Source organism: Grampus griseus, assembly GCF_964374135.1.
Source record: "Grampus griseus genome assembly, chromosome: 15".
NCBI classification, from domain to species: Eukaryota; Metazoa; Chordata; class Mammalia; order Artiodactyla; family Delphinidae; genus Grampus; species Grampus griseus.
The window spans coordinates 88,052,187-88,072,695 of record NC_139009.1 but is presented as its reverse complement, the minus strand read 5'-3'; the positions used below and the strand labels follow the sequence as shown (position 1 = coordinate 88,072,695).

Genomic DNA, 20,509 nt, shown 5'->3' with positions numbered 1-20,509 from the left:
ACGTGGGTGGGGATTGTGGGTTTCCGTGACCAACGGCGGTCGCCAAGGGGACTAGGGGTGGGGGTGACCTTGGGGGCTTCCCGAGATGAGCTGACCTCTGGTCTGAGTCGGTGGTTGATTCTGGAAGCTCCTCCCACAGGCCAGCGTCAGAACGGGGTGTGTTCTTTTGTCACGAATTCAAACCCCGTGTCCAGGCGAGACAGCAGTGGCCCGAATGTGGCTGCTGGGGAACGAGGAACACCGGGTGAGCCCAGCATCGCTCCGTGCACCAGGCTCCCAGGTAAAATCGCTGTGCGTCGGAAACACAGGCCTCTGATCCTGAAAAAGGAGAAGTGACAATGACGGCAGGGTTTGGTTGGTGAAGCGGGCTGCGGTCGCCCCGTCCGTGTGGCAGCTGTGTGGCCTTGGGCCAGCCCCTGACCTATCTGGGCCTCAGCTGTCTCAACAGTAAAACTACAGGGCTGGACCCAAGTGTGCTCTGAATGGCTCCAACGGGTGCCAGGGAGGAAACTCACATCGGGCAGGGGAGGCAGGAGGCGGGGGCAATGGGTGGTCTGGGTTCTGACCTCTCTCAGGGCGCCCCCGCGGCTGGGGGATCGGGACCTGCTTCTTCAGACCCTCCGAGCAGGAGAGTGGCCATTACCCTGGGCTTGTGCATCGGCCCTCAGTGGGCTCTGGTCCTTCGTCTCTGGAGCTCTTTCCCCGGGAGGGCACGAGGCTACGGGGGCCGTGGGTGGAGGCCGTCCAAGGGGCCTGGGGCTCAGCTTAAAACCTGCCTTTTCTTTTAGGGCGTATGCATTCCTGCTGTGCCTGCCGGGAGGCCCTCAGACCCGGGGGCAGTGAAGGTGGGGCTGGGCGAGGCCGGGGTCCCGGAGCAGCCCTCGCCTGCAGCCCCCGCACAGATGAAGTGTGTCTTTCAGGTGACCCCTCGGGAGAGAATGGCCCACAGGAGCGGCGGCACACGGATGGCCTGGCTGCCCATCCTGGTGGTAAGTGGCCAGGGCACCTGGGTAGGTTCCAGTGGGAGCTCCACCCGGCCGTGCCCTTCACCAGCCGTGTCCTTCTCGGCCTGTTTGTGTGGCAGCGACACGGGCGATCACACACCCCCTTCACTGCGCTCTCCAAGGCGCCAGCAAAGCCCCGACTGGCCCCGGGCCCCGAGGTGGCCGCTGCTCGGAGCTCCCTCGCCGGCCGCGTGCTCTGCGCTCCTGCAGCCACGGAGCGGGGGAAGCCAAGCCCCCGGGCTCCCCAGGAGTCGAGGGCCGTGGGGAGGGGAGTCGGGGGAGCTCCTGGGGTGGAGCGTTTGGGATGGAGCCTACGACAGCAGGGCGGGGGCTGCCTGGTCGTTACCGAAGTCGCCAAATCAGCGCCGGGGGCCGCAGGGCCCCGCCAGGTCCTTCCGCCACAACCTCCGGAAGCCGACCCCGAGTTGGGGGCGTCTCCCAGGGCGCGTGGAGGCCAAAGGAGACCCTTCCTCGAGGCAGGCGTCCCTGGCATGCTGGGCCGGAGCGGAGGACGCCACCTGCGGCGAGAACGAGTTCTACAACCAGACCGCGGGCCTGTGCCACGAGTGTCCCCCGTGCGGGCCGGGGGAGGAGCCCTACCTGGTAAGACCCCGCGCCGCGCCCGCCCCGGAAGTGTAAGAAGCGCAGGCGCGGGGGAGGGGGCGGCGTCCTGCCCCGCGTGGCTGGCGGCCTGGACGCGGCCTCTCCTCCTCCGGACGAGCTCCACGCCGTGATCTCAGGTCCGGGAGCCCCAACGTGGCTGCGGTATTTGGGGTCCTCGCGCAGCCCCGAGAGTCGGGCGCCCAGGCCTGCAGCTCCACCGGCTTGAGTTTATCCGGGACCCGGCGGGAGCGGCAGCATGGGGCCGGGCGCCGCGGGGCAGGAGGGCTCAGAGGGACCAACATCGGGTCATGGCGCGCGCGGCCGCTGACTCACCTGTGTCCCCGTCCCCGGCCAGTCCTGCGGCTACGGCACCAGAGACGAGGACTACGGCTGCGTCCCCTGCCCCGCGGAGAAGTTCTCCAAGGGCGGCTACCAGATCTGCCGGCGCCACAAGGACTGCGAGGGCTTCTTCCGGGCCACGGTGCTGACGCCGGGGGACACGGAGCACGACGCCGAGTGTGGGCCCTGCCTGCCCGGGTGAGCTCAGGGCCGCCCGCCCCACCTCCTCTGCCGCCCCGGGTCCCACGGCAGGCAGCCAGGCCTGCGGATCAGCAGGGCGCACATGTCCAGGGTCGGGGTCCCTCCCTCCACCTTCCCCGGGATGGGCCGCCCACCCAGGCTCCGCGTGTGTGTCCCTAAGTGGACATCGTCATCATAGCACCTCTGAGCTCTCAAATCAAGGAGATCTGTTGAATACTTTCAATGAGACAACACGTGGAATGCTCTGGAGGAAAGAAAACCAAGATTCCATACCAATGTATTATTTTTGGTATTTTTAGTATTCTGGAAAAAACTTAGTGTAAAAAGCTACTAATAGAAATATTTGAGACATATGGTGCCTGTAATTCCACCACAATTCTGTTATGTGTTAAAAGTCTTCCCAAAAAAGCAAAGTGAAAGCACAATTAGCCTAAAAGACAGTCTTCCTTCTTAGACAAGACAGTAGTAAGTTCCTCTTGGGAGAAGGAAAGTACAACCCTGACACCCAGTGACTACCTCCCTCTGGTGGTCACACAACCTGTGCTCACAAGGGCTGCAGATAGAGACTGAGAGCAGTGGTGAAGGCCACTGGTGGTGGTGACAGTGGTAGAGGTCATGGTGGTGATGCAGGTGGTGGTGATGCAGGTGATGAAGGAGGTGATAGAAGGGATGGAGGTCAGGGTGGCGGTCATGGTGGTGATGGAGGTGGTGTTGACGGACACAGTGATGATGGCGGTGGTCATGGTAATGACGAAGGTGATAGAAGTGATGATGGAGGTGATGGCAGTGGTCGTGGCGGTGACGCAGGTGATGTTGATGGACACGCTGATGATGGCAGTGGTCATGGTGATGATGGAGGTGATGATGGCGGTGGTCATAGCAGCAGCAGTGTGAACAATATTTCGCAGCCGGCTTGTCACTTGTTATCCGCCCACCCCTCCCACCTGGAATCACTGTATTGAATTAAGAGGAGATAGAAAATAAGAAGACTGTGTGCAAACAAGAGCAGTGGACGTTAGTCTATAAAAAAAGGGAAGTGCACAAAGACCCTCCAAGTCAGAGACAGATTGAAAGTGAAAAACTCTTTAAGATGAGGGAGGTATTTTAAGCTTGCAGAAATTAACCTTAGTTCAAATGTATGCTGGGAAGCATCTATTTCCTCCGCCATCCCCCTGCTGGTGACCATCCCCACCCCGAGTCTCTGCAGCTTTCGGCCTTCGGTTCAGACCCGCCTCCTGAGCTGCAGACCTGCATGGCCACGTATCTGCCTGATAGGCCCGCATCCCCATCCCTGACAGAGTACGATCCAAACATACTTGCCAAACGGGTACAGGAAGCAGGGGAACAGTATTTCTCAATGTGCAAAAAAACAGGTAGCTACACCCAGGGAGGATAGTAGGCTGTTCCTTTAGAAAGTTTGATAAGAATAGAAGTTCTATAGCTGCCAGCCTTTCATTTAGTTGTGGAGGTTATCGTGTTGCCCTGTGCCCACCAAAACGAACATATCGGAAGAAGTAGAATTGAGGTTTTCCCACCAGTGACACAAGCATTGCTGAGGACTTTGTGCAGACACTGCCCGAACAAGAGAACTTCAGTAGGACCTTGACCTTAGGTGGCTGGAATCAGTCCCTCGTAACATACACTTCCTAGGTCTTTGCCTTGACTGGTTTTTATTGGTGCAGACACATAATTCACGAGAGAAACGCAGTTTCGAGGATTAACTACAGCTGTGCCGAGGAAAAGCTTGCACACCTGGCCTTGCTCACCTCGGGAAGAAAATAATGCTCTTTGCAAAACCTCAGCTTACTTTGAGAGCTTCCGGGTGTGAGAATCGGATCTGACAGGCACAACCTAGCGTAGCAGCTCCTGTACTTACTTTCGTAAACCTCTGACTTGAGAGCCCACCAGGTGGGTAGTAGTGAGACAAAGAGGAGAACTTTGTTCCTCTCTTAGCAGTGGAAGATCGGTGAGGGCAGGTATGCCCAGTCGTCTAGGGGTCCAGGAAGGACCCTCCTTAGTGGTGGGGGACGGGGGCCAAGAAGAGGACAGGGCTGTCTGAGGCAGATGCTCAAGACAAAGTACAAGGGGCCGTGGGGCTGTGGTCCCTGTGGCCAAGCAGAAGGTGCAGGCAAGGCTGTGGGGATGGGCAGGGGGCAGGGATGGCAAGTCTTCACTTGGTGCCGCTGCAGGTCCCCTGCGGACTTCGCGGTCGCGTAGGGTGCTGTCGGGCTGCGTCCAGAACAAGGAACCCGGCCGCTTGGGGAAGAGACAGAGCCGGGACCAGGCAGGGGAGTCGTGGGAGCGGGCGGGAGCAGAGGCAGAGGAAACCTTTAGAGCAGCTTGAAGATCCTGGTGACGGAGCTGCAGACCGGGTCGTGTGGGATGCCTGCCCAGCCAGCCGTGAGGGCGGTGATGCCTCTTGCTGGGATGTGGCTGCAGGAGGTGGAGGGGAGATGGAGGAGGGGTGTGTGGAATTCGAGGCAGTCCTAGTGTCCAGACCAGGACACCTAACACGTGGATGGAGACAGGTGTGGAGCTCAGGTCCGACCTCGGAGTCACCTGCACATTCGTGATCTGGATGGGCTCCTCCCATGATTCCACTTCGCAGGGCAGGAAGCAGTGGGTGGAGGCTCGCCCGGGCCGCTCCGACCCAGCTCAGCCCTGCGAGTGCATCCTGGGGTCTGTGTGGCCGTGTCCCTGCCTGTGGTTTGGCAGGCGCTGTGTGTCAGCGGGAGGCCAGGCCCTGGCTGCACAAGGAGCCGTCCACGGGCTTTCCTGTGAGAAAGGCTGTGCAGGAGGCCGGGGAACAAAGCACGCAGAGAGGCTGGATTTCACTGCTTCCCCACGACAAGCTCCCGCTGGCCGCGGCCACTCCCTGCTGGGCCTCCTAGGACGGAGGGAGGATGGGGTGAAGTTCATGGTGGCTTCTGCCCGCCAGCACGGGGGGAGGGCAAGGGAGCGTCCGCTAGCCTAGGAGCCCCGAGCGGAGGAAGTCCTTGGGGAGAAGCTACACCCCGTCAACTCGGAGGAAGATTCCAGAGGCCCCGTATGAATTGAGTCTTGTCTTGGGCCCCTCACCTTAATCAGCCCTTGAAGAACAGGAGCAAACAGAAAACAGAACTGGGGAAGGTCACAGTGTAGACCAGAGTGTGGGCAGTCTGACCTTTACACAGAGACAGAGGGCCGCGGGGCCCTAAGGGAACAGCCAGCTTCGGGTGGAGGGAAATGAAGCAGCTGAGCTGCATCCTCACCCCCCCCCGTCCCGCCCAGGACAGGCCGAGTGAGCCCCGAAGAGAAAAACGTTTCTGAAAATTTTGGTGCGCAGCAGGTGCTGGAGACCAGCGATGGGTTGAATGCAGGCCCAGTTAGGAGGAGGCCCCTGACAGCTCCTGGAGGAACATGCTAGAAACCCTGAGAACCTGCTTCTCACTGGGCCTTCAGCTCATCACCCCGCTGGGCCCAGGAGCCTTGTCAGGCTGGGGCACAGCTCCGACAGCCTCCCCAGCAGGGGCCTGTGTGCCAGGAAGACGGAGGAGGGCCAGGGTTGGGGAGGGTCTCACCTAGACACCCCTGCCCGTAACGCCGCCAGGCTGCAGGCTGTGCCCGAGGGGCCTGCCCGCCCTCCCCTGTGTCCGGCTTTGGTGGCGGGCATGCCGAGTGCTCAGCACGCTCCGTGCTCACGCCTGCTCACCTGTCTGCTTTGTCTTCTCTCCGCCCCGCAGCTACTACATGTTGGAGAACAGGCCTCGGAACATCTACGGCATGGTCTGCTACTCCTGCCTGCTGGCGCCCCCCAACACCAAGGAATGTGAGTGTCTGCGCCCCGGCAGTGGTCCCAGCTCAGCTCCAATACCTCGCGTTACAGGGGAGCTTCCCACCCTGGCTCGTGACCTTGAGAGCACAGAGATGATCTGCGCGCCGGCGGCAGGCTGCAGGTCCATGGGGCGGGGCAGGGTTGCAGTGGCAGAACCACGAGTCAGATGCAGGTCAGCACCAGTGCAGGACCTCTGTGAGCCTCAGTTTTCTCATCCGTAACGTGGACCATCCATCTCTCACGATCTTTGCAAACACCCACAATGCCGAGGTGTTTTGTTGAACGCTGCAAAGGGCTCAGCAGTTGTGAGTTCTCACGTGTGTTTTATAAACCAGACAAGGCCAAGGGAATATGAGGATTGATCACAACGCACGTGCCGTAAACAGTCTCTCAAGTTTAGAATCTCACCTCGGGCTGCTTCCTTCCTGCTCTAATTTTGGTTTGACGTTCTTGGGTGTCCATTTATGAGGAAGGGCCAGTAATCTGCTTCAGAGAAGGCGGTGTGTGGCCTCTCAGGTCTGTGGTCGGGAGAGACACGAACAAGGTGGGACAGGTGGACGGATGGACGACGGGACGGCCGGGAGGGAAGTGGGGGTCTGGTCCTGGGCTGCGTGCGGCCCCGCTCCCATTCCAGAGAGCTGGGGCCCTGCCCACCCCGCTTTCTCACAACATCTTGTCAGGGAGACTAGAACAAGGGCCTGCCTCCTGAAAGCACCAGGAGGAAGGGGAGGAGGGCTCCTGCCCTTGGGATCGGCTGGAGGAGATGCCTTGGGCAGCGGGAGGGCGTTCCCTCCCGTCCAGAGTCCTTAACTAGATGAACCTGGCAAGGACAGTTTGCACAGCTTTAAAGCTGAGCTTTCCCACCCAGCCAGATGCTAATTAATTCACAAATTAGAGGAGGGCCAGAGGCCTGGGCTGCCACTTCTGTGGCTTCTGCTGGGAATCTAAACGGGTCAATCCCAGGGGCCTTTGGGATGAAGTCCTGTCTGGGAAGACGGCAGACACTCCCCCACCTGCTGAGAAAAAGCTCTTTGCTGTGGAACCTGGGATTTGTGCAGCTCTTCCCCATGGGCCTTCATCTGAAAGCTCACGGGGCCCGTGTCCTCGTCTGGGGGGGACCCCACTAGCCACCCCGAAGCCGGAGAGCTCTCAGCCCGGGAAGCAGCCCCTCCTCTCCTCCAACACGAGACCCATCACACGGGGAAAGATAGCAGAGTCCCCGAATCCAGCAGACTTCGACAATGAGCGCGTAACCCCTGGCCCCCAGCCCGTGATTAACTGCTTATCTCAAGAGCGGCCCCCAGTGGGTTCGCAGGATCCAGCCCTGAAGGAGGCCAGCAAGGAAGGGAAGCTGAGAGTCAGGGGACCCGGAGTCCTGCTGTGCAACCTTGAAAGTCACCTGACCTCTGTTTGTCCCTCTGGGAAATGGGGAGATGCAGCCAAGAGGCTCTGTGGGCTTACGTGGGGCGTGGAGCCTGCTGGGTAGGGGGTCTCCAGGGTGGGCTCCACCTCTGGGGTCTGCACCTTCCTCTGCGCTGACCTTTTATCTGGGGCTTCTGCTCAGGGGTCAGCAGACAGGGCCAGAAAGGCTGACAGTGACCAACTCATGGGGCTGCCAGCAGCCCCATCCCGGGAAAGCCAGGAGTTGGTCAGGTCCCCGGAGTCGCCGGCTGGATGCCTGGGTCCCACCGGTCGGGAGCCCAGAGCCCCTTGCCTCCAGCCTTTGGTTGGATGTAATCGCCTGGGCTGGACCCCCGTGAAGCCAGCCCCTTGACACCCCAGGTTGCTGGACAGTGGACCCTACAGACCACGTCAAAGAGCATGGCACGGACCCCAGGGCAGCGTGTGACACAGGCCCCACGTCTCAGTGCTGGAGCAGCCCAGCCAGGCCAGGCCGCGGGAAGCTGTCCTGCAGGCCGAGCCCTGGGTGTGCCCCCTCCCTGCGCGCAGCGCCCGCCCTTGAAGAAAGAGGCCTCTCTGCACGGCGGAGCCTCGCAATGAGTTTCCACTCCTGGAAAGGTCCTTGACTTTGCGCCCCAGTTTCCTCGTCTGTCAGGGGGACACCCCGACCCCCGTCCAGCATGGTAGGGACAAAGGCGCCCGAAGCGCCCGGTCCAGGGCCAGCTCTCTGCCCAGCAGTGCTGCTGCGCGAAGGTGAAGCCTTGGCCCCAGCGGCAGGATTCCAGCTGTTTCTTAAGGCAGAGCTTCTCAGCCGGGAGGGTGCACACCCGTCGCCTGCTCCTGTCGCAGCTCCCGTGGGGTCCAAGCTGCGTCCCCCGAGAGCAGCCAGGCCCTGGTGCTCCGCCGCTGCCCCAGCCTCTGCACCGGGGCCACCCCGTGAAGCCGTACGAGTCCATAAATCGTCCCTAAAAATCCAAACTGTGCCCTACATGGAGGATCCCAGCCGGACTCTGATACAAGCCGGAGTATCCACAGCTTGTGGATTAATAGACCAAGGGCCGCAGAAACTCCGGTCGCCCGCGCCCCCCAACCCCGGCGTGGAGGTGCGGCCACATTAAGCCACATGCTCGGTGCTCAGTCCCCAGAGCACGACCCCTACCCAGCGGAGGGCCGCGCAGACTCGGACCTGGACCCAGACCCGCCTGCTTTCCTCTGGGGTCTCCTGCCTCGCCTCACCCCGGTTACAAGACGCCTCCTCTTTGCTCCCTTGTGGGTGGAGGGACGGACCCGCCGACCACCCAACCCCGAGGAACATTCTCGTCTCAGGAGCCAGCCCGGGAGGCACGTGCTGGATGGACAGAAACCTCGCGGCACCAAATACTGGTGCTGGTGCCGAGTCAGTCCTCGTGGGACCAGAGCAGAGCCTGGGACGGGGACTCAGAGACTCGGCTGTGCAGGGTCCCGGTGGCGCTGTCCCGAGGGCGCCCGCCCACAGAGATGCCCACCGGCCACGCAGCCTCCCCACCCCTCAGTGTGCCCAGAACAGTCTGTCTGATCCACTGGAGATCAGCGAGGATCCCAGGGCTGTGCAGGTGACACCAGCTGGAGGCCCCTGGGGGTGTCATGAATCAGGGCAGAGGCCCAGCTGCCACCCGGCGGGGGCGGGGCACCTGCGGGGCAGGGGATGTGGTCACTGTGTGCCAGCCCCTCCCGTCGGGGGGCAGAGGCATCTCGTCAGTCCAGCCGCCAGCAGCTCTGGTTGTCTCTCTCTAAACCACAGGCCTGGGCGCGTCTGTGTCCCCAAGCCCGTCACCAGCCGCATGGGCAAGCCCAGCAGAGAGGGACAGGAACAGACGGAGACGACAAACACCCACACGCAGAGCCCACGGGGATTTGTCTTCCTGAGATGCGGCTCCAGCTGCCTCAAGCCCCTTAGACAGATGGCCTGGTTCCCAGCAACCTGTTTGCTTTTGAAAGGAAATCGGGCGGTGCTTGACACTGCCCCCCACCCCAGGAGAGATGGCGAAATCAATGCCGGTTAAATCTCGCTTCAGTCATGAGATGTGTCGGACGTTGGTGGGTGGGGGAAAGGCCGAGGGACGTCCCTCTAGGCCCTGGACGCACTCAGGAGCCCACCTGGGAGAGGATGCGAAGACCCACCGCGGCCTCCCGCGCCCCTCTCAGCGGGAGAGCTGGGACTCACCCGAGGGCCAGCATTGGCAGTGGTGGGGATCGCGGGCGCGAGCCTGGCGTGGGGAAGGGGCTGCCCCGCCGTGGGCAGAGGGCAAAGGGCAAAGGTCGGCAGCTCATAGGGGTGAAGGCCCTGGGCTGCAGGAGCTGAAATCTCCAGCGGAGGCACCTCTGGTCCTGGGACACCTGAGCAGCCGGCAGCGTTTTACGGACGAGGGAGGCCGCCCAGGGGGACAGCGGCCCGGTCGGGCTGCGGGGACCACGTGTCCTCCCCCCCTCCCCCCCCGCGAGGGTCTCCAAACAAACAGAAGTGCGGTCACTCGGGGCCAGTCCCCCACTGCCTGTCCTGCCCAGCCTCCACCCTCTCCACCCGCCCACCTCCAGAACTGCCCAGGTCCTGCAGGGCCAGGACGGCCGTCTGTGGACACGGGGGCCCCGCGCACCTGTCCTCACTCAGGCAAACCCGAGCCGCGAATGACCCCGGACCCGGAGAGACAGAAGCCAGACAGGAGGAAACGTATTAAAACACGATCCTCTTCACGAACCACAGAGCTCAGTCGGACCTAAGGAGGTTCTACCGTCCGGGCGGTTTAACAGGACAAACCGCTGCTGGCTCAGCCGACCCCAGAACCAGACGCTGCGACGCCGCTCACGAAGGAGCCAAGTTTGTGCTTCACAGTTTTGAGGGAAGGAAACCTCATCTCTGTTCTTAAGCCGTTTGGTCACAACTGTTTCAAAAACGTTATCAGAGGAAAATTCTAGAGGGAAATAATCAAAATGTCAACTTTAGACCGTGAGGCTGTGCGTGATCCTCTCTTTTCTTTCTTGGGTTCTGATATTTTCCAGATGTTAAATCATGAGCCTGTATTCGTTTTATAACTAAAAAAAGTATTACAAGAACGTCCCTGTTCGATGCAATGGAAGGAATCCCTCAGGTGTCTCCCCCCAAACATGCGCGCACACACCTGCTTCTGTCCTCCCCACGGGTGCTCGTGGAGACCGAGTCTGAATCCCTCGGACTGAGCAGCTGTGAACCCGTGTGTCCCACGTAGGGAGCAACACCACCGGCGAGGTCCGGGCACTCTGTAGGGTTGTCATGAGCTCTAAGAGGTGAAGGGGCCCCGGCCCAGCCCCTTCCTCATGAGAATTCTGGATCCCTGGGGCGGGGGGCGCTCAGCCCGCAGCCTGTGCTCCATCTCCAAGGCTGGGGCAGCCGGGTCCTTTCGAGGGACCCATTGTCACCGCCGTCCCCACAGGTGTGGGAGCTGTCTCGGGAGTCCCTGCCAGCTTCCCGCGCACGCCCGGCAGTAGCACCCTGTCCCCGTCCCAGCTCGTCCACAAAGGTAAGGCGGCGAGGGTGCCGGCCCCAAGGGGTGGCCGAGAGTGAGGGGGGACAGGAGGGTCATCAGACGGGACCTTCCCCACCTCGGATCACTCCCCTCGCGTGTCAGTCGCGCTCAGGCCCTGGCTGCTGGAAGTTAGCAACTTTCTCTGCAAGGAGGGGAGCCAATCCCTCCACGGGTGCCGGGCCCCTTGGACCACGCTGGTGACCCAGGTGTACGCAGCAGGGAGCTGGAGGGGAGGCCAGCCCCCTGGGCTTTGGGCCTGACTCAGGGGAGCCTTGCTGGCTTTCAAATGAACCTGCCCACCCGACACTTTAATGCTTGTTTCCAGTAACTGTGCTTCACCCCCAAGTCCTCAAGGCTGGGGGACTGCAGGACCCTGGCCTTGGTGTCTCTCGGAGCAAGACTGGGGCTTGTTCCCGTGCTGCCCGGTTGGGAAGCACGTTCCGGGCCCACGTCTCAGAATCCCAGGGCGCGCGGCCCACCAACCTGACCCCTGCATTCACACGGAGCACTGAGGCAGGAACTTAGCTGAAGTTCTGGACCTCACTTCCTCCAGGACGGAGGTGGCACCAGCACAGAGGAAAGGAAAACACGAGGACCACCCAGATGCACCCCACCCGGAGGGGCAGCGCCTGGCTACTGGCTCTAGTGCCTTTTAACAAAGAGGGGCCGGCCTCCCTCTGGGGGCCGGGGGCCGGGGGCCTGGGTACCTGGATCCTGCTTCGGGAGAGCGGGTCCTGCTTGGTTCCCTCAGAGAATTAGGACTGGTCTCCCCTTTTTGGGGAGACGAGCAGAGGAGGTGCGTGGCAGCCTGGGCACGCCTCTGCCTGGGCCCTGGGCACGCGGAGCCCGAGGCTGCAGGAGAAGCTGGAGCCCCACCAGGGATCACGTCTCGGCCCTCGGAGGCGACGCTTCCACCCTGGCTCTTGCTGGGAAAAATCTTGGATTGAACTGTCTTCAGGACAGTTTAGCTCGTGGGCCCCCTTCTCTCCACACCCACCTGCTGGGTCCCCAAAGAAGTAGAACCGAGAGCAAACACCCGGGAGCAACCGGGGCATCCGCCGCCGCTGGCCACCAAGGGGGCTGGACGGGCGGTCCCGACGTGACGGCCGGAGCGGACTTTTAGCGCTTGGTTCTCAGACGAAGCCAGCGTTTTGGACCCCGAGGGTCCCCTGGAGGGTCAGCGGCAGGGCCACTGCTCACCGGGGCCGCGGCCTCGCAGGGTGGCCCGAGCCCCGAGTCACGGCCTTCTCTCCCGACCGCAGCAGAGCTCTTGGGCCAAGGACACCTGGCCACGGCCCTGGTTATCGCCATGTCCACCATCTTCACCATGGCCGTCGCCCTCGTCCTCATCATCATGTTCTACATCCTGAAGGCCAGGCCTCCCGCCCCAGGTGCCGCCCCCGTGCCCCGCGCCCGCCCCCCCCACCGCTCCCCCCGACGCGAGCCGGCCGCCCACGCCCTCTGTACCCACAGCCTGCTGCCCCAGCGCCCCCGTGAAGAGCCCGGAAGCCCCCGTGAGCCAGGAGGAGGAGAAGAAAGCGGCCCCAGGTGGGGGGCAGCCCCTGGGCCGGGCGCCCGGGAGGGCGTGGGCTGAGGGCCGGGCGCGCGCGCCCCTCCGCGGAGGCCGGACGCTGACGCCTCCCCGACCTGCTCCCGCCCCCACAGACAGCGTGGTGATGTTCTCCGAGCAGGATGAGTTCGAGAAGCTGACGGCAGCTCCGGCGAAGTCGGCCAAGAGGTGAGTCGGGCACAGCAGCCCACGGTGTGGCGGGCGGGCGGGCCCTCGGGGGTGCGAGCGGGAAGGGGCGCTAGGCCGCCCCGCCGCCCCCGCCTGCTGTCCGCGCCGGGCTCCGTGTCCTGCCCCTCCACGTGGCGCCGTGGCGGGGCTTCGCTTCCGTGACCCACTTGCTAGGACACAGGGCTCTTTTGTTTTTAAATCAATCTTCAGCCAAACCACAGGAGGCGAGCAGGGTGCCTATGAGGAAGAATGTGGTTCTTCGTCTGCGTGGAGTGATTTCGAGAGCGTGACTAGGGCCGCGGCCTGGGCGGGGGCAGGGGGGTGACGTGAGCCCCCCCTGCCCCCCGTGAGGGGTCCCCGGGCGCAGGCTGTGTTCGGCTTTGTTTCCAGTAACTCCAGGCATCTGCAGGGTGCGGCGCTGGCCCGGGACCCCGTCTGCTCGGTGGAGACTTGGGTGTGGACGGCCAGGAGGTGGGGAGGCCCCAGAGCGGTGTCTCTCCGTCTCAAGGCCCGTGCCCAGAGCCGCTCGGCACAGCGGGGACAGCTGCCGGTGCCCACAGTCCCCACTGCTGGGGCAGCGGGTGAGGCCAGCCAGCCCGGGCGCCTTTAACCCTAATCCTGTCTCCGTAGTGAAAACGACGCCTCATCGGAGGAGGAGCAGCTGCTGAACCGGAGCCTGGACAGCGACGAGGAGCTGTCCCCCGACGGGCAGGGCCCCTCAGAGCTGTGCCTGCTGTCACTGGTCCACCTGGCCAGGGAGAAGCCGTCCACCGCCACCAAGGCGGCCGGGGTGAGGCCCATGCCCGGCCCCCAAACACACCGCCTTCCACTGAACAGGCGCTGCTGAGTCCGGGGGTTCCTCCCACGAGCCCCGCCAGGAGGCAGGTTCAAAAGGAGGCATTAAGGGCAGAAAAGTTAGTTCCCTTACTATGCAGCTTTACAGAAGAAAAGCAAAAATAACAAACCAAGAGGAGAAAGTTTAAATGGCTTGGAACAGCACAGGACAGCACATCCTTTGTAAACATACTGGAATATACCCACCCAGACAAGACACACGCGCCTGCCGCCCAGAGAACGGCCGGGCGCCGCGGGGGCCGAGGTGCAGCCTCGGGGTCACTCCCGACAAGGATGTGCCCTGGCTGCCCAGCTCAGCGACCCTTGGAGGGGGCCTGTGGGGTCGTCCCAAGAGATGGTGGCTCCGAGGGCCACGTGTGCACCCCGAGCCGCCCGCTCTGGAAAGCGCCAAACGGCTCCGTGCCTGCAGGAACCCCCCTGCAGGCTGGGGCCCCCAGGTCCGTCCTGCCATACAGACCGAGGCCAGACGTGGCCTCTGGTCGTCTTTGAGTCTGAATGTCCAGTGGAGCCCAAGAAGGCCCTGTGAGCACGGAGGGCGCCGGAGCTGGGTGACCCAGGGCAGAGGCTTCCTTCTGCGAATCTGACAGCCGTTCCTGCCAGGCCGCGGTTCAGCGTTTCTGATGGGAAATCGGGAAGGTGGCTGCCCGCCAACACTGAGGTGGAGAATTAGGTGCTTTGCTGCCGTTTTCTCGCTTTCTGAAACTTAATACTCACCTTTTTTCGTAGATTCAGAGTCGAAGGAAGAAAATACTGGACGTGTATGCCAACGTGTGTGGCATCGTGGAAGGTAAGCGGAGGGCCGGGGGCACTTATTCCCGGGGACCCTCTCCGGCCGTCTGGCTGGGTTTGGCTCTTGGGTCTTTCAGTTTCTCTCTCTTGTTCAGGTAGGTAATTTCTATTCCGCTATCCAGTTCACTAATTCTTTCCTCTTTATTCTGCCATATCTCCTGAGCTTTTAATCTTGGTTATTACATCTTTCAGTTCTAACATCTCCACTTGGTTCTTTTTTTTTTTTTGCGGTACGCGGGCCTCTCACCGTTGTGGCCTCTCCCGTTGCGGAGCACAGGCTCCAGACGCGCAGTCTCAGCGGCCATGGCTCACGGGCCCAGCCGCTCTGCGGCATGTGGGATCTTCCCGGACCGGGGCACGAACCCATGCTCCCCGCATCGGCAGGCGGACTCTCAACCGCTGCGCCACCAGGGAAGCCTCCGTTTGGTTCTTTATACTTTCTTTTGTTAACCTTTCTACTTTTTCTCATCTGTTTCAAGTGTCAGCATGTTTGTAATTACTTGTTGAAGCACGTTTATCGCGGCTTCCCTAAAATCTCTGTCAGGTACCCCAACATCTCTTGTCATCTCAGTGTCGGCATTTACTGATCGTCTTTTTTCACTCATTTGAGATCTTCCTGGTTCTTGGTCATGATGAGTGAGTTTCTATGGAAACCTGAACAGTTTTATGTGATGTTCTGAGACTCAGGGTCTTACTTGAAGCTTCTGTGCAGCTGGCTTCCTCTGACACACCTGGGCGGGGGAGGGGCACCCCTTGTCACCGCCAGGTGGCCGTGGATGCACGGGTTCCCACTCGGCCTTCGCTGACACCCGTGGGGGTGCGGGTGGGCATCTGCTCTTCCGAGTGGTCCCCACCAACACCACGGGGGCGGGGAGGCTTGTTACCAGCCGGTGAGGAGCAAGCCCCTGTCCCTACCTGGCCCTGCCGACACACCTGGTGCTACGGCCTCCTGGGGGTGGACGCCCAGGCTCCCACTCAGCTTTGCTGGCCTTGGAGGGAGTGGGACCAGGGCTGTTCTGTGTGTCTGGCTGTAAGAGGGCAGTCACTGTCCGAGTGTTTTCTTCTTGCTGAGAGAGCAGGCTTTTGACAGGCGTTTTGTCTGTGCTTGTGGGTGTGTCCCGGGTCTTCAGCTGTGCTACCAGGAGGAAGAGGGAAGAGCGTGTCTACTGCATCTTCCAGAAGTGGAAACACGTCTTTTTTAAGTGCCTCTGGCCGAGTCTGACGTACAGTGGGGTCTGAGGAATGCTAGGCCCCTGACTTGGCAGTGACTTGGCTCAGATGACACCCACGCCAGGCTGTCCTTGGAGCACCTTTCATGAAGGTGACCGTGGTCCCCATAAAGGGACCTGATACCGGCAGGGGCACCTGACTATGAGTGGCCCGTATCAAAGGCGCTGGTGATGGCCCACCATGTCCTAGAGGGCGTCCTGGAGGGCTGCTTGGGTCAGGGGAATGGAGGGGCTTCGCGTGTGGCTGGCAGTGTCCCGGGAGTTGTTTGCCTTAAGCATATATTCTGTGTGGTTTTCTGCATTTGTGTTTTATTTTACAGTTTTAAAAAAGAGTCTAGAAAGCCTTTTCGAAGGTGCCGCGCTTCTGCCGATCTCTGACTGTGGCCCTTTGTCGCGCAGGCCTCAGCCCCACGGAGCTGCCGTTCGACTGCCTGGAGAAGACCAGCCGGATGCTCAGCGCCACGTACAACTCGGAGAAGGCCGTGGTGAAGACGTGGCGCCACCTGGCCGAGAGCTTCGGGCTCAAGCGGGACGAGATCGGGGGCATGACGGACGGCCTGCAGCTCTTTGACCGCATCAGCACGGCCGGCTACAGCATCCCGGAGCTGCTCACCAAGCTGGTGCAGATCGAGCGGCTGGACGCCGTGGAGTCCCTGTGCGCAGACATCCTGGAGTGGGCGGGGATCCCACCGCCCGCCGCCCCGCCGCCCCCGGCGTCCTGAGCGGGGCCCGCGGACCCCGTGGCTGGGCTGCCTCCCGTGCACCAGGGACGCCTTGCTGGTCCGAGAAACGGGAGGAAACAGGCCCATCTCCCGGTCTAACCAAAGCCAGAAATCCACGTGGACATGCCAACCCGCCGGCCTCGCCAGCCCCGCCAGCCCCAGCGGAGTCTGTGCGCATCCGTGCGTCCTACCCGCCACTCCCTCCTCCGCGGACACGGTCGGCCCCACCCGTGTGCACCAGCAGTGCCGGGAGGACAGACGTGAAGCCTCTGGTCCCTGGCTGCGGGGAGTTCACAGCCCAGGAGAGACAGACGTTCGCCTGGAAGACGGCACACAACCCGAGTGGGGGAGCGCTTCCTCTGGGAGATGAAGCAGGTGGGCGGGCGTCGCCACGAGGAACACAGCTCCAAGGCTGGGAAAGCGGCAAGAGGCAGGCCCCGCGCCACACCCTCCCGCTCCAGGCTCAGCGTGGGTCTGAATCACCCACGTGGCCCTGGGTCACCGTCTCCCTGCAGCCCTTCCGGTCACACGGAAGCCCCTGCCACCGGCCCCACGCGCTGGTCCGCAGGGCGTCCGGTCAAGGGCCGCCGCGTGAGTCCAGCCTGGGGGCCGGGGTTCCTGCACCGCTTCCCGCTCTCATCCGCACTCGGATGGCGCCCTCTGCGGGCAGCAGTGCTCAGGGACACAGGCCACTGGCTTCAGACAGAAACAAGTGGTCGGCTCTGCTTGGAAAAGGAAATCACGACTTCCTGAGAGGCCAGCCACGTAACCCCAGGTTTCCTCGTGGCGCCTTCCGAGCCCGTCACGGAACGTGAGGCCTGCAGCCACGGAGCGCCTGGGCTCGGGGTCTGGGGACCTGGTCTGCTCGTGCCAACGTGGGCCATTTTCGTCCCCTCCCAGGCCTCAGTTTCTGTTCTGCAAATAAGAGGTTAGTCTGTGATTCTGAATCAGGGAAGATAAAGTTCAAGTGAGCAAAAATGAAATGGCGCTGCAGGAGGTGCCAGGCCTTCCTAACGTCAGCGTTCCTCAACATCCCCCGTGTGTCACAGGACTTTTAACAGGCACGTGTCCAGTGTTTCACAGTAACTTTGCTGACTTAGTGGCCCTTTAAACATACTGTAGTAAGTTTTATCAGGAATCTAAGTTGAATTATAATATTTTTAGGCATTTATTGAGTGTACGGCTTTCTACCTTTGCTCAGCAAATACAGGAAACTATAGATAGATTTCTTTTTTACCAGAAAGCCAACCTGGTGTCTCTGGAATGCTACCCTAGTTGGTCATGGATTAATGTTCCTGTAACACACGGCTGGTGTTGATTTGTTCATATTTCTTTTAAACTTTTGAACCTCTTATTCTTACTTTCTTTGACAATTTTTGGTACTGGGTTCATGCCATCTGTATAGAATGAATGTTTTTTCCTACATTCTGGGCCAGTTTAAATAGCTTTAAATATTTCCTCTTTGAAATGTTAAAACAATTCACCTGCAAAACATCTGGAATTAATGTCATTTTTAAAATTAATTTTCACGCTTCTATAAGACTTTAATGATTTTCTATTGCAGATTTCTTGAGGCAATTCTGAAAGTTTGTCTTTTTCTAGAAAACAGTCCCTTCCATCCAGATTTTCAAATTTATCAACATAGGGCAATACGGAATTCATTCGTAATTTTAAAAACCTCCCTTACTTACCCTAAATATATATTTTTATTCTTCACATGCTGCTGGCTTTCTATGTTTTGCCATGTCTGTATACGTATTTTAGTTTTCAGTTAAAAGCAATCTCTTCTGCTTTTAATAGTGGTTACGCTGACATTTTCCAAAAGCCTTCTTCATCCTTCCTTCTGTCGAAGTCAGTACTGAGATGGACGGTGAAAATGCAGAAAGCTGATGCTTTCACTAGAGCCCCCGCTCTGCACCTAGATCCCAGGCCCCCGTTAATTCTGCTTTTGACATCGATGAATAGAGTCTCATCCAAACACTCTTAACTATTGCTTTCCCCGTTATTTACCCTTTTGAGGAATTTAACATTTCACTCCATTTTATACACAAATTACAACAAATCTTTAAACCTATTTACGTTTCAGTGGTTCCAGAGCCCACTACAGTCTTTCGGTACGAGGCTGAGTTAATAAACTCAATTTTAAGTTGGTTACAATAATCTGTGCAGTTTCTTTTCTCAGGAATGGTACGTAAGTGGATAACTTCTGAACACCTGCAAATCTGAAAACACCGACGCCAGGCATGTTCACTAGGTGTGAGTCCTCCCGATTGACCTCTGGCACCGCAGGAGCTGGCTTGCTTTTCTCCTCCTGCAGGTAGCGGCCCATCATGCCTGGCGTGCGCTCACGGGCCTTCGGTCCCCACTCGACTCCGACTCCGGCTCTCAGCTCGGCTTCTGCTCGGCCTGTGCCCCGTGGCCCCTTCGGAAGGAGGCGCCAGCCCCGCCGCCGCGCGCCGCCGCCCTCTCCCGGGACCTCCCCTGCCCCCCAGCGCTGGCTCCGCCTCCTCAAGCACTGGTGATGGGTTTGTTTCTCGCGTTCACTGTCGCTTCTGCATTTTTAAGTGCCTGTAAGCCTCCCCATCACATCAGCCAGCTCTTTATGGATTTCTGTTTCTGCTTCACAAACAGCACAGTCTCTTACATTCTTTTGAAGGGGCCCAACTTTCCTGAGACTTTCTTCCAGATTCTGAAAATGAGACTAAATGCTGGTAGAGGATAATCTCTGTGAGTCTTCAGGATGATTTCCTCTGTGTATCAGTTTTCTGTCCTACGCCCCGAGCTCTACCCAGACCTCTGGCTACGTCACTCACCTTTGATGGCAAGAGAGCTCTCTGGGTGCGGGAACTATGGCAGCTAAAGTGTGTGTACATACACTTCTAGAAGGGGGACTTTTAACATATTAAGAAAACAGAACGATGACACGCTCTAACCTTGTTCCCACATGAACGCCAATTTATTCCAAAGAATTTTCCTAAAACATTTTTACAAAACGTAACTCCAGGCTCATTAACCCTGAAAATTCCATCGTGTACATTAGTACCACCTTAGCTGAATGGAAAAAATCCACATTCCACAGCTTCTACAGGTTCCATTTTAAAGGTTAAAAGAATTTTTCCATTTTTCATGATAAATGATGCTACTCATAACTTTACTTGGTCGTTACTTTGGTGATTTTTACAGTCTTACAAGTAGCAACACATAGGTAATACCTATAAATAATAATGAGCCAGCCTAAGGGTTTGTACTGGCGGCCAGGGAGCTGCATTTTGTTAAACCCAAATTGAACAGAGTTGAATTCAGGTTAATACAGAGAAATGCGTGCTCTGGATGTGTCGTCCTTTGTACTTCTTGAAGCATCAGATGAACTGTAAAGAGTTCAAAGAGCTTCTTATTACTCCTGTAAGAGAATGAGCACATTAATTTAATTACACACTTAGGAACAGTGAGAGATACGTTATGTGTAAGTGTGGGGAAATGGATAACTAAAGGATTAACATGCCAAGACAAACAAAATAGCTTGTATGAAATAGGCCTAAAGTGGAAAAGTATTCAAGGAGAAAAGAGAATATTTTATCGTCCTGAAACGTGCACCCTATTCACTACTGGAGCGGACTCTTCCCTCACAGCCGGAAAGAGTGAAATACTTGACCAGCTTATTTTAAGTAAGCTGGGCTTTCTAACGCAGCAGAATATTACCTGGCCTCTTGACTTGGCTCCAAAATACCTTTGCAACCATCCTCTGTATGGTGGCCAATCAGTAGCTTCACTTTCGATCAGTGAGAATGACACCTGGTAGCATAGTTCCCATTTCCTTGTGTACATCCGTCTGTTTGCCTCTCCAGTAACCCAAGTGCCCACCACCCGACACGGAAGGGTTTACAGATTCGCCCTGAGACTTGCTTGGGCGCCAGCTTCTCCCAACTCCTCACTCAAGCTTCGTTCTAGTTCTTTGTCTACGTCTGAAATGAGCATGGACTGCAAACAGACTGCCAGCCGTAAGGCGCGCTGGCCCAAGGACACAGCTGCACGGGGCACTACTTCAACAAAGCCCAGGGATTAAGAGCTGAGAAGGAATTAAACCTAAGTGACGCCACTGCAGCCTTGTGCCACCACAGAGGGTAAACTGGCAACAGGCCTCCTCGAGAATTTACTGATGACAAATCGAGACAATCACAGCCAGTCGGCCTGCAGGCAAAGGAAGACAACGAACTGACAAGTTTAGCTGATACCAGAGCTCAACTCAGAAGTTGGTGAGCTGCGTATGAGGTTACA

General features: G+C 59.1%; 2 protein-coding genes across 2 annotated transcripts in view; one reads left to right on the top strand and one right to left on the bottom strand.

Annotated features, from left to right (window-relative positions):
• Positions 1-214: 214 nt before the first annotated feature.
• EDAR (ectodysplasin A receptor) lies at positions 215-16,234 on the top strand (the record flags this gene model as incomplete). The annotated part of the gene is made up of 13 exons (XM_082672785.1): positions 215-244; positions 789-989; positions 1,085-1,264; positions 1,383-1,607; positions 1,963-2,144; positions 5,870-5,955; positions 10,809-10,895; positions 12,164-12,292; positions 12,375-12,449; positions 12,567-12,639; positions 13,270-13,429; positions 14,221-14,281; positions 15,912-16,234. The coding sequence occupies 13 exons, from the start codon at positions 215-217 to the stop codon at positions 16,232-16,234; spliced, it is 1,812 nt and encodes a 603-aa protein (XP_082528911.1).
• Positions 16,235-19,173: 2,939 nt separating this feature from the next.
• The window catches only part of CCDC138 (coiled-coil domain containing 138), a gene marked incomplete at its 5' end in the record, with an annotated part of 48,589 nt that continues 47,253 nt past the window's right edge, over positions 19,174-20,509 (bottom strand). Inside the window, one exon of the mRNA XM_082672468.1 lies at positions 19,174-19,634. Within this exon, the coding sequence (XP_082528594.1) occupies positions 19,469-19,634 (166 nt within the window). The 3' untranslated portion in view covers positions 19,174-19,468. The remainder of the gene's footprint in view (positions 19,635-20,509) is intronic.